Genomic DNA, 13,305 nt, shown 5'->3' on the forward strand with positions numbered 1-13,305 from the left:
CTGCTTTCAGTGAACAAAGAGAGACTATGTATAAAAAGGGGGACCCAGAACTTTAAATCACTTTTGGGAAACAAAAAGAAACCTTTGATGAGGAGAGGAACCACAGGAACTAAGGAAGAGAATATCCCTAAGCAGAGTGCTGTCTGGGGGATTGTCCTACAGTGGTTGCCTGACTGCCAAAGAAAGGAGAAAGGACTTTGTGCTACTTTCATTCAACTTGTGAAGGATCTCCAAGGGCTTGAGACAGAGCTTGCCTCCTGCTGAAGTCTCAGGGACAACAGAGTTCACCCACCAGCTCCCCAAGAGTTCTTTGGGAGTGCCTGCAGTTGTGTTGGGCTTTGTGAGGGACTGCGTGTCGCAAGGAGCTGGAAGCACGACTTATGAAGAAGCGGGTCACCGCCGCAGCCGCCGCGTCACTGAAGAAGGGCGTCGCCGCTGCCGTTTGGCCTTGCAGAAGCGTCTCGCATCACCGGAGAAGAGTGTCGCCATCGCACCAGAAGCCATCGCAACACTGGAGAAGCGTGTCGCAGTGCCTGTCGCGGCTCAGAAAAATCGTTGAGTCACCGTGCGGCTGTCGGGCGTGCACGCATCGTGTCGCATCAAGGAGAAGACGCCATTTTTGTTTCATTGCACCGGATCTTCATCGCAGCTCAGAGCTCTGGTCACATCGCCTCGGAAGCGCAGTAAGAAACCGAAGCATTACTTCCCCACGCCAAGAAGAACCGACGCATCCCCTACGCATCAGTAGGGACCTGACGATCACCGTTCTTGCGTGTAAGGAACCGACGCATCACCTTCCCTGCAACACTTTCGTTGTATTGTGTTACGCATCCAAAGGTACATTGAACTTTAAGTGTCGCATTTTACATCTAAAGAGAACTAAGCTATTTCTACCATTTTTAAAGTAAAGTAATGTGAATTTTTTTCTTTTGTGGTCTTGTGTTAAGTCTATATAAATAATACTTATTTTTATACCACAATTTGTGTGGTGTCCCTCTGTAGTGCTATCACTGGGTTACTGTATGTGTTCACAATTGCTTTACACACTGCCCCTGAGATAAGCCGGTCTGCTCGTGCCAAGCTACCAAGGGGGTGAGCAGGGGTTATTTTAGGGGTGTACCACCTTACCCTGACTAGACGCAAGGGTCCCTATTTGGTCAAAGGTACCTACCTCTGCCAACTAGAGACCCCCAAATCTAACATCGGTTTAGAGTTGAGCAGGCGCTCTGCTCTTCCCGACTTTTGGGTCATCGCACCCATCGCTGTCAAGAAAGTCTACTACTCCATTGCTAAATAGAGAGAACAGGGTGGGCGCTAAGACACACCCCTGTCTCCCTCCACGGTTTATCATGAAGGGGTTGGTCAATTGTCCATCCTCCCCACACCTAACTTGGCCTTTATTTGCTGAATACAGGCGAATAAAGATGTCTAATAGATTTTGAGGGAGTCCCAACTCTGCACCACCTTCCAGAGTTTAGATTGGGCGACCTAGTCAAAAGCTGTATGCAGATCCACAAAGGCTATGTACAGCTTCCTCCCTTTAATAAATACTTCTTTCCAATAGATGCAGAGGAAGCGGAGGGCCTGGTCCAGGGTACTAATATTGGCACAAAAACCCGTTTGATAATCAGACAGTTTTTTTTTTCTAAAATACAATCTTGGATACGGACCAACAACTGCTTACAGAAAAATTTCTGCACAATTAAAACTGATATGTCTGTAGCTGACCAGATTAGCCCCATCTCCTTTCCTATAAATAGGTATGATCTTGGTAAATTCCAGGAAGGAGGGATTTCTGTACCCAAAAGGATAGCATTGGTTAACATGTAGGGGACCCAAACTTCTAGATCTTCTCTATATAGGTCATTAGGGATTTGATTGGAACCGGGAGCTCTAGCTGAACACAGGAATTTATAGCTACTCGAGTTTCCTCAAGTGATATTTCTAAAGCTTCTACAGTGCCAGATGGCACAATCTCCCTCGTGCCTACAATCCCCTAGTCCTCATTATTTCCTAGAGCATACAGGCCCCCAAAGTGGGATACCTACTTTTCCGGCTGGACTGTAAACGCTAATGCAGATTTGGGTTCATTCAAACAAAGAGCTGCTTTCCTCCAAAAGGACTTATCTTGGCTACTAGTGCGCTATGTAGAAAGGACCATAGGGAACATTCCCATTGTTTTTTGGCATTAATCTAATGACCTGTCTATATCTGTCTCTACATACCAGCAGATCTGGGCGGATCTAAGATTTCACTGCCTGTAGGACCTCACCCTTGACTTTTCTACAATCTTGACTATAGCAGTCTGATACAGGGGCCCTCCTTCTCCCTTCTTTATACCCACAAGAATTGCTCCCTTTTTTCAATTGGCCCAGCGTTTCCCTGATCTGCGTATACAGTATCTCATGCACATTACTCAATTTACCTATTATTTCCACTCTGGAAAGTTTAGACAGCACTGCCACCTCCTCAAGCACTTTGGAATGAACCACTTCCAAAACCCCCGGGTGTTCCTCCACCCAATCCCATCTAATTATTCTCAGGTTATTTGTAATGGATAGCTAGCCTGAGTCTGCCCAGCCCCTAATATCAGGTTCATACTATCCATGATTAGTTAGGGAAAGGCTCAGGGCATTGTGGTCTCTGTCGGATCTCTTAACCACTATCATATCAGACACAATGGGCAACAGGCTAAGATCGACAAAACAGTAATAAATTCTGCTGGCATAGCTAGGTCTATTGAATGTCATTTCACCATTAAGATCTGATTTCATCCTGTAATTTGTGGCTCTCAAATCATGCTACAGGGTAAAGGCCATCACTTGTCCTCCTCTTTTTGTCTATCTAACCATTGGGAGTTCTAGCTGCGGGATTTGCCAGGAGCTGTCCCACTCCTCTGTCAAATCTAAAGGGGCAGGAGCAACGGGTTCAAATGTTCAGGTAAAATCCCTGACTACCAGTAAAGGGATACTTCTAGTGCATTTAGCCAGGACATGTTCTAAAATACCTGTAGTAATGGTTTCCTCTGTACCCCCGCCCACTCTATTATATACATAAAAAATTCAGCTTTTTAAACCTGAGAGCAAAGCAAGATCATTTGCCAAGATGTCCTGGGAGTCAACAGGGACTAGTTTAACTTTCCACCGAAGTGCAAGTTTCACTCAAATCGCTAAGCCACCCAAGGGTCTCCCCTTCCCTTCCCTTGTTGTGTTAATGCCATTAGAGAAATACCTACACCTATATGGGGTATACAGACTCCAGGTCTCTAGGAATAAGATCACATCATGAGAATCCATAAGCTGCCCCATTCTGGTTCTACTAGCATTCTAGCAATCCCCGTAACATTCCGAACCAGGACTCTTAGCTGCTCCTGGGGTACAACAGTGGCGATAGAATCAAGCCTACATTCCAAGATTACATCCCATTCCTCCTCATGGATAGCACAACTATCCACCCCCGTACTAGAACTACAGTTGTTGTTTGGGCTCATGCATCCTGGGGTTTTGCTCGAGGTCCAGACAAGGAGGAGTACTTTAATTAAGAGTAGAGCCAGGGGTCATTTAATACATTAAGCTGGTAGTCTTCACCCTTATATGATAACTTAACACTGGCTGACCAGTCACTAAGTACCACTGGCTGAAAGTGGTGAGGAAACACCCCTGCATCTCACAAATCAAAGTGATTAAGAAATACTGCACGCATGGAATGTATGTTGTTTTAGTTTAGAAACAAAAATGATATTTTTTTACATATCAAAAATAATGTGTTTAATTAGCTCATGCTACTATAAAGAACATTACCTTTGATCGACTACAGCAAGCAGCAACCCCAACATCAGGAATCCACACAGTAGTTTGAATAGATCCAGTACCAGTAACAGCAGTTTGCAATACTGAGCCATCCTAAAAGTAATAAAACAACTGGATTTGTGACAACCACATATATTTACTTTCATACTGTGCATACATTTTCATATTTTGTGGTCTCTCAATTGCAAACACATGCTTTAGTTCCATTGGTGTATATACAAATTATTTTTGTAGCCAATATCTCAAGTCTTGATTACAAAACACTCAGGAATAGAAATATAATTTACGAGTGAAAATGGCAAATACATCATGATTAAACTACTGGGCAGAACAAATCTCCCAGGAAAGCCTTTATCTTTAACATTTCCAGTTTATCTGTGTAGTATCTGTGAAGAAATTTACCTTTGTTTGAGCAGTGAGGAGAGAAAGTTCCAAAACATTACTGGCTTTTCTTTTTTAATTGTGGAGACTTGATAGAAGTGCTCCACGAAAAAGGGTACTCAAAGCACAAGTTACTACTTGTGTAACGATATATCTGTAAGAGACATTAGTTAGTATTAAATTCCTTACCTTAGAATATCCCCAGGCGTCAGACTGGATCTGGAAATTTTTGCGTAGCAGTACCCTTGCGCGTCGGTAGGCGTCGTCTGCGGCTCCGCGTCCGTCGTCGGCTTCGTGGGCGCCGTGATGACGTCGTCGGAGTACTTAGACGCCGCCTCCGCGTGCTGACGTCAGTTCTTAGACACAGCTTTTCCGCGCCAGAAACGCAGAGCCATGTTAAAAACCAACACTGGTGCCATTGAAACTAGGGCCCTGAAAGGGGACAACCCTAACCCTAGGTAATGGTTCGCAGAACGGGGAGGATGGGTGGGTCGGTAAGGAATCTAATACTAACTAATGTCTCTTACAGATATATCGTTACACAAGTAGTAACTTGTGCATCTGAAAGAGACACGTTAGTATTAGATTCCTTACCTTAGAATAGATACCCCAGCAATACCAACCCCGGTGGTGGGTCTGCGAACCAGTAATCACACCAGAAAGTCCTGGAGGACGGAACGGCAAAAGAAGCCATCCCTCCGGACTTGACTGTCCAGGCAGTAGTGTCTTGCAAACGTGTGCAGGGATGCCCACGTAGCTGCCTGGCAGATATCTTGTAAAGGCACACCCCTGCCCAGGGCAGTGGTAGTCGCCGTGGCTCGGGTAGAATGAGCCCGCAATCCAGCCGGGGGCTCCTTCCTAGCCAAGGAGTAGCATGCCTGGATACACAAGATGATCCACCGAGAGATGGTCCTCTTGTGCACCGCTTTCCCCTTCTTAGCGCCCGCGTAACCAACAAAGAGTTGGTCATCCACCCGGAACTGGCGTGTGCGATCCAGATAAAATGAGAGCGCACGTTTTGGGTCCAGACGGTGGAGCCGCTCTTCCTCTTTAGAGGGATGCGGTGGCGGAAAGAAGGTTGGCAAGGTGATAGACTGCCCGATGTGGAAGGCCGTGGCAACCTTGGGCAGGAAAGAAGGTTTGGTACGTAGCACCACTTTGTCCGGATGGACAGAAAGGAAAGGTGGAGTACAAGAAAGAGCCTGGAGCTCACTCACTCTCCTGGCAGAGGTGATGGCAACCAGGAAAGCAGTCTTCAAAGTCAGAAGGCGAAGAGGACAGTTGTGAAGTGGCTCAAAGGGAGCGCACATCAGAAATGTTAGAACCAGGTTCAAGTCCCACTGAGGCATCACAAACGGAACAGGAGGAAACGTGTGAGTGATGCCCTTAAGAAATCTGTTTACAATAGGGGACTTGAACAAAGAAGGCTGATCAGGTAGCCTGAGAAAGGCTGAAAGGGCAGAAAGGTAGCCCTTGATAGTGCCCAGAGCAGAGCCCTGCTGGGCAAGAGAAAGAAGGAAGAGAAGAACCTCTGAAAGAGAGGCAGCAAGAGGATCCACAGCCTTTGCTGTGCACCATGCCACAAATCTGTTCCACCTGCAGGCGTATACCGACTTTGTGGAGGGACGCCTGGCTGCCAGAATGATGTTACAAACTTCAGGAGGCAAGTCAAATGGCCTCAAATGTCGCCGCTCAATCTCCAAGCATGGAGGTGGAGACTGGACAGGTTCGGGTGGAGGACCGTCCCCTGCTGCTGCGACAGAAGGTCCTCCTGAAGAGGCAGACGAACCGGGGGATCGACTGACATATTGAGTAGCTCGGGATACCAGAACCTTCGAGCCCAGTCCAGAGCCACAAGGATGACTTGGGCCCGGTCGCGCCTGATCTTCTTCAGCACTCTGGGCAGAAGTGGTATAGGCGGAAAGGCGTACAACAGACCGCAACTCCACTCGCGACGAAAAGCGTCTCCGAGCGAGTGCCGCCTTGGAAATTCCAACGCGCAGAACTGATGACATTGCGCGTTCTCTTCGGTGGCGAATAGATCTAACCAAGGCTCTCCCCATCGCTGAAAGAGGCCTTGCGCCACGTCCGAGTTCAGACGCCATTCGTGATCCATCATGCACCGACGGCTGAGCTCGTCCGCCCTGGCGTTCAGAGAACCCGCCAGGTGTTGAGCCACCAGGGTCACGCCCTGGCGTCCCAGCCACTGCCAGAGGCGCAGAGCCTCCTGGCAAAGGGTCCACGACCCCACCCCGCCCTGTTTGTTGCAGTACCACATGGCAATGGTGTTGTCCGTGAACACCTGCACTACACTCCCCCGGACAGAAGGGAGGAATGCCTTCAGTGCTAGACGAATCGCCCGCAGCTCCAACAGGTTGATGTGGAGCCGGGCCTCCGCCGGAGACCAGAGGCCTCTGATCTCCGCCTCTCCCATGTGGCCTCTCCAGCCCTGGAGGGACGCGTCCGTCACAACTACGTGCTCCGGTTGGGGAAGGGAGTGGGATCTGCCGCTGACCCAATCGCGGTCCGTGAGCCACCACTGCAGCTGTCTCGCAGTGCCCTCCGAGATCAGGACGTGGTCGGACAGATTGCCCTGATGCTGGGCCCACTGAAACTTCAGGTCCCACTGCAGAGCCCGCATCCGCCACCTGGCGTGATGCACCAGAAGGATGCAGGAGGCCATCAGCCCCAGAAGCCGCAGCGTCAACCTGACCGAGACCCGGGATAAAGGCTGAAAGATGGGAATCAGAGCCCGAATATCCCGAACCCGCTGTTCGGGTGGATAAACCCGAAACTGCGCCAAGTCCAGAACCGCTCCGATGAAGAGGAGCTTCTGAGAGGGACACAGGTGTGACTTTGGCATATTGACAGAGAACCCCAGCTGGTGCAGGAGATCTGCCGTAGTCTGGAGGTGGCTGACGACTGTCTGGGGCGAGCACGCCTTCAACAACCAGTCGTCGAGGTAGGGGAAGACTGAAACACCTAACCTGCGCAGATGAGCTGCGACCACCGCCATCACCTTCGTGAACACCCGTGGGGCGCTGGTAAGGCCGAAGGGGAGCACAGTAAACTGAAAGTGCTCATGGCCAACCGTGAACCGCAGGTAGCGCCGGTGGGCCGGCAGGACGGGGGATGTGGAAATAAGCGTCCTGCAAGTCCAACGCTACCATCCAGTCTCCTGGGTCCAGGGCAGCAAGGACCTGAGCCAGTGTCAGCATTTTTAACTTCTCCTTCCGGAGGAAGCCGTTGACGTTCCGTAGGTCCAAGATAGGGCGTAGGCCCCCTTTGCCCTTCTTGGGTACCAGAAAGTAGCAGGAGTAACAACCACACCCTACTTCTGGCCCAGGAACGCGCTCGATGGCCCCCTTGGCCAAGAGGGCCGTAACTTCCTCCTGCAGAAGCCGCAAATGATCCCCCGACACACGGTGGTTCTGCAGTGGCATGGCTGGAGGAGTCGCCTCGAAGGGGAGGGAGTAGCCCCTTCGGACGATTTGCAGCACCCACCTGTCCGAAGTGACAGTGCGCCAGTGGTGGTGGTGATGGCGAACCCTGCCCCCCACTGGCGTCACATGGGCCCGAAAGCACGGACTAGGAGGGTTTTGAGGCGGATGCTGCGGGGGAAGGTGTGGACTGACCTCCCCGCTGCCCCCGACCGCCCGGACGGCGGTTCCCACGGCCGCCACCGTGTTGGGTATTGCCCTGCGGTGCGTGGCTGGCGGCGCGTGTGGGCGCACCCCTTCCGTGGCCACGAAAGGAGTGAAAGGCAGCCGATTGCTGGCGCTGGCCCGAGAGGCCCAAGGACTTGGCCGTAGCCCTGGAGTCCTTAAAGCGCTCAAGCGCATGGTCTGCCTTGTCGCCAAAGAGGCGACGGCCATCGAACGGCATGTCCATGAGCGTGCTCTGGACATCTGCCGAGAAGTTGGCGGACCTCAGCCAGGCGTGGCGTCTGACCGCCACCGTCGTTGCCATCGCTCTACCCAGCGAGTCAGTGGTATCCAGCCCACACCGGATGGAATACTTGGCTGCATCCCGGCCCTCCACAAGGGCTTGGCCGAGTTTGGCCCGTACCTCCAACGGACACTCTGGCAGCACTTCCGCGACCTTATCCCACACAGAGTGGGTGTAACGTCCCAAGAGGCAGGCGGTGTTGGAAGACCGCAGGCCGAAACTAAGGGATGAGAAGATCTTCTTCCCATACTGGTCATACCTCTTGGATTCCCGATCTGGCGGGGCCGACGGGAATGCGGTTTGGGAATTGGAGGCCTGGATGACCAGGCTCTCGGGGGTAGGGTGGGAGGACAGGAAACATGGGTCACCCGGGGCTGGGTGGTGGCGTCTGGCCACGTTCCTATCTACGGGCGAACCCGTAGCGGGCTTGGACCAAGTGCCCAAAAGAACGTCGGTCAAGGCCTCATTAAAGGGCAGCAGAGGCTCGGCCGAGCTTGACTGCGGTTTAAGGACCTCAGTGAGGAGGTTAGTCCTCACGGCCGCGACGGGGAGCTCAAGGCCCAAGGCCTTGGCAGCCCTCATCAGCACCACACTATATGTTGCCCCCTCCCCCGAAGCCACGGTAGGAGGGGAGACAAACCCAGTGTCTGGAGAGGTGTCCAGGCCACTGGCCTCCCCAAGGTCTCCTGTCCAGTCCTCATGAGACTGACACTCCCTGGTCAGAGGGTCATCAGACCCCTCCCAGTCCTCTTCCTCACCCATCTCCTGAAATTCAGGGTCCTCAACCAACGGGGCCTGTTCATAAAAGTGAAATTCACCCAACGGCGTCTGGAGCGGCGCCCAACGGGGCTGTCCCGACGGCCGAACCGGAACGGAGGTAGGACCGGAGGCGACACCTGAGGGTCCGACGCCGGGGAGGCCGTCAGATCCACCGGCGACGAACCAGATCCCGAAGGAGGACTAGTGGCGTCCTGCGGCACCGGGCCCAAAGGCGCCGGTGGCGTCGTAACAACTGGACCCCTCGGCGCCGGGCCCGAAGGCGCCGGCGGCGTCGGGATAACGGGGACCTGCGGCGCCGGGCCCGAAGGCGTCGGCGGCGTCGGGGCCGAAGCACCCGACGGCGTCGGGGCCGGAGCCGCCGACCCGCTAGGGCTCCCAGACGAGTCCGCTGGGCCCGGAGGCGCCGCGGAGCCCGTCGGAGGAGAGAGTTTCCTCATGGCCATGAGGAAGCGCTCGATCTCCTCCGGCGACGCGTTCAGCCCAGGGACCGGAGGGTGTGGAGCTGCATGCGGCGCCCGCGACTCCGACAGAGCCGCGTGGGTGGTGTCACCCGAACCCCCGGCCGCATCGCGCGAGCGTCGGGGGGAGTCCGAGGAGCGATGATGCCGGTTGGACTTCTTGTGCCGCTTACCTGACGACGACTTCGACCCGGAGGAGTGCGGCCTACTCTCGGAGCTGTGGTGGCTCCGAGCCCGCGACCTGTCCCTCGACCTCCCATGGGATCGGGACCTCTCACGGCGCGGGGCCGACTGCCGGAGTTCGAGGCGCCTACGGGACCGCTCCCGCCTGGCTTTGGAAGAGAGGGCCCGGCAGTCGGAGCAGGCCTTGTCGTCGTGGTCGACGCCCAAACACGACAAACACACGCGGTGAGGATCCGTGACCGACATCAGCCGGTCGCAATCGTCACAATGCTTGAAGCCGGGCATCCCTATCGGCACCGTTTCGGAGTCGAGAGACTTCGAAATAACAATCAAAAAGGATCAAAAAGTTAGTCAAAATTGACTAGGGTTACAGCTTTTTCCAGATCTGCGCTAGCTGGCGCGGAAAAAGAAGAACTGACGTCAGCACGCGGAGGCGGCGTCTAAGTACTCCGACGACGTCATCACGGCGCCCACGACGCCGACGACGGAGCGGAGCCGCAGACGACGCCTACCGACGCGCAAGGGTACTGCTACAGAAAAATTTCCGGATCCAGTCTGACGCCTGGGGATATTCTAAGGTAAGGAATCTAATACTAACGTGTCTCTTTCAGATAATTGGAATTACTCAACTCAGCTAAGGACCCTTCAATTTGGAGAAGTTACTTACCGTCCGTAACGCCTTATCTGTTAGAGACATTATCTAGCCGCAGAGTCCTTACCTTTGAATTTCCTGGCGTCAGACTGGATTCTGAAGATTTTTCCGGTAGGTGGCATCGGTCGGATCCACATGACTTTGTCTGCGTCATCTGCACAGGTAGTGACATCCATGTCACCTACAACTGCGCAACCTCAGCTCGCTGTCAGTTACTTTTCACGACTTTACACACCTGAAACGCAGAGCCATGAAGAGCACTGACATTGGTGTAATTGGAAAAACTAAGGCCATGAAAGGGAACAACTGTGATCTTAGAAACTTGTCCGCAGTGCGGGGAGGATAGGTGGGTCAGTAATGATTCTGCAGCTAGATTATGTCTCTACCAGAAAAGGCATTACCGAAAGTAAGTAACTTTGCTTTCATCCCTGTGAACCTGACTGTCCAGGCAGTAGTGTTTGATGAACGTGTGTCGAGATGCCCACGTTGCCGCCTTGCAGATACCCAGCACTGGGACTCTTCGTACTAGTGCAGTAGTTGCAGCTTTAGCTCTGGTGGAAAGCTTTTAAGCCTTTAGGAGGCTGCTTCCTGGTTAAAGCATAGTTGATCTTGATGCAGAGAACGACCCATCAAGAGATTGTCAGTTTCTGCACCGCCCAACCTTTCTTCGCACCAACATACCCCACAAAGAGTTGGTAATTTACCCAGAAATCTACTGCCTTAGTGGAGGGATGCCTGGTAGCCTGGTTGCCAGAATGCCATTGCAAACTTCGGGAGGAAGGTCAAAAGTTGTCAACTGCCGCCGCTCAATCTCCATGCAAGAAGGGATAGATAGTGTTTGAGAACCCTCCCTTACTGTTGCAACAGAAGATCCTCCTGAAGAGGCAACCTGGTTGAAGGATTGATGCTCATTTACAGGAGCTCGGGATACCAAACTCTCTGTGCCCAATCAGGGGTCACAAGGATGACTTGGGCCCAGTGGTTCCTGATCTTCTTGAGAACTCTGGGCAGGAGTGGTATGGGCGGAAAGGGGTATAGGAGGCCTGAGCTCCAGTTGAGACGTAAAGCGTCTACGAGCGAGAGACGCCTTGGAAACTCCAGAGTGCTAAACTGCTGACATTGCACGTTCTCGGCGGAGTGCGAAGAGATCTAATCAAGGCTCGCTACTGCTGAAAGAGATCTTGCGCCACCTCCGGATGGAGACGCCATTCGTGATCCACTAAGCATCGATGACTGAGTTTGACTTACCTGGCGTTCAGAGAACCTGCCAGGTGTTGAACCACCAGGTACATGCCCTGCTGTTCCAGCCTTGTCCAGAGATATAGGACCTCTTGACAAAGGGTTCACAACCCCACTCCACCCTGTTTGCTGCAGTAACACATGGTGGTGGTGTTGTCTGTGAAAACCTGCAGTAGCCTTCCCTTGATGGAGGGTAGAAAGACCTTTCAATGCGAGTCGGAAAGCATGGAGCTCCAGCATGTTAATGTGGAGTCCGGATTCTGCCGGAGTTCTCTGATCTCCACCTCTCCCAGATTCCCAGATCACAGCCCCATCCCAGGGATGATGCATCTGTCACTACTGTGAGATATAGTTCGGGAAGGGAGAGGGGTCTGCCTCTGACCCAAATGCGGTCTGCCAGCCACTACTGTAGGTCTTTTGCAGTTCCCTCCGAGATCTGGACCATGTCGGGGAGATTCCCTGATGCTGTGCCCACTGGAACTTCAGATACCTCTGCAGAGCCTGCATGTGCCATCTGGCATGCATTACCAGCAGGATGCAGGAGTTCATAAGTCCCAAAAGCCTCAGAGCCATTCTCACTGAACTCCAAAACAGAGGCTGAAACTTCAGAATCCTAGCGTGAATATCCAGGACTTGCTGGATGAGAGGGAGTCAAGTGTGACTTCGGCAAGTTGAGGGTGAACCCCAGTGAATGCCAGAAGTTCACATTAGTCTAAAGGTGGCCGATGACACCCTGAGTCGAGCCCGCCTTCACCGGCCAGTCGTCAAGATAAGGGAAGACTGACACCCCTGATCTGCACAGATGAGCTGCAACCACCGCCATCACCTTGGTGAACACTCAAGGGGCGCTGATACGGCCAAAAAGGAGCACACTGAACTAGAAATGCTCTTCGCCTACTGCTAACCGCAGGTAGCACCAATGGCAAAGCAGGATGGAAATATGGAAACAGGCGTCCTGCAAGTCCAATGCTACCATCCAGTCTCCTGGGTCCAGGGCTGACAGAGCCTAAGCCAGTGTGAGCATCTTGAATTTTCTTTTTTGAGGAAGTAGTTGGGGGCTCGTAGATCTAGGATAGAACAAATGTCCACGTCCTTTTTTGGGACCAGAAAGTAGCGGGAACAGCAACCACAGCCTAATTCTGGCACTGTAACCCTCTCTAAGGCTCCCTTTGCCAAGAGAGTCAGGACTTCCTACCGAAGTCAAATTAAATGATCCTCGGTCAGCCAATTGTAGGATGGAGAGAGCCTGGTGCAGGAAAGTAGGATCTACTTTCATGGTTACTCCAACTTTTTGCTGGTGTTATTCTGTTTTCTGACTAGTCTGACTGGGATCCTGCTGATCAGGACCCCAGTCACAGTGCATCCTCCCAAAATCTGACGATGGTTAGTACTTCAATACCTTCACAATTGGCTACTGGTGTACCTGTGTAAGTCCCTGGTATATGATACTAAGGTACCAAGGGCATAGGTATACCAGGGATCTCCAATGGGCTGTAACATGTATTGTACCACCCATGAGAGACCTGTGATTACAGGCTTGCCATTGCAGCCTATGTAAGTTGGTGCTAGCACCACTTACGACAGATGTAAGTTTTCTTATATCTGAGGTCACTGCACTTAAAACCTATAAGTCAACCCTAAGGCAGGCCTTTCAATCCTTAAGGCCAGGGTTAGGTGGTGAGGGTGCTCTGCACAAGTAGGACACCCCCTACAGACCGTGGAGTCGATTCTCTAAGCTTTGTAAGTGTGGTCAGCCATTTAATACGTATAGTGAACATCAATTCAACTACGAGATGTTTAACTATATAATGGCTACACCGAAACCGGTCATGTTTGGTACCAGCCTTCCAGTGTC

General features: G+C 52.2%; 1 protein-coding gene across 6 annotated transcripts in view; it reads right to left on the reverse strand.

Annotated features, from left to right (window-relative positions):
• Positions 1-13,305, reverse strand: part of HERC1 (HECT and RLD domain containing E3 ubiquitin protein ligase family member 1) — a 2,088,313-nt gene that overhangs the window by 461,510 nt on the left and 1,613,498 nt on the right. For all 6 annotated transcript variants that reach the window (XM_078685198.1, XM_078685199.1, XM_078685195.1 and 3 more), the window contains exon 59: positions 3,801-3,902. In XM_078685198.1, coding sequence (XP_078541324.1) covers positions 3,801-3,902 — 102 coding nt within the window. The remainder of the gene's footprint in view (positions 1-3,800; positions 3,903-13,305) is intronic.

The sequence above is a fragment of the Lissotriton helveticus genome, chromosome 3_2 (assembly GCF_964261635.1).
Source record: "Lissotriton helveticus chromosome 3_2, aLisHel1.1, whole genome shotgun sequence".
Classification (NCBI taxonomy): Eukaryota; Metazoa; Chordata; class Amphibia; order Caudata; family Salamandridae; genus Lissotriton; species Lissotriton helveticus.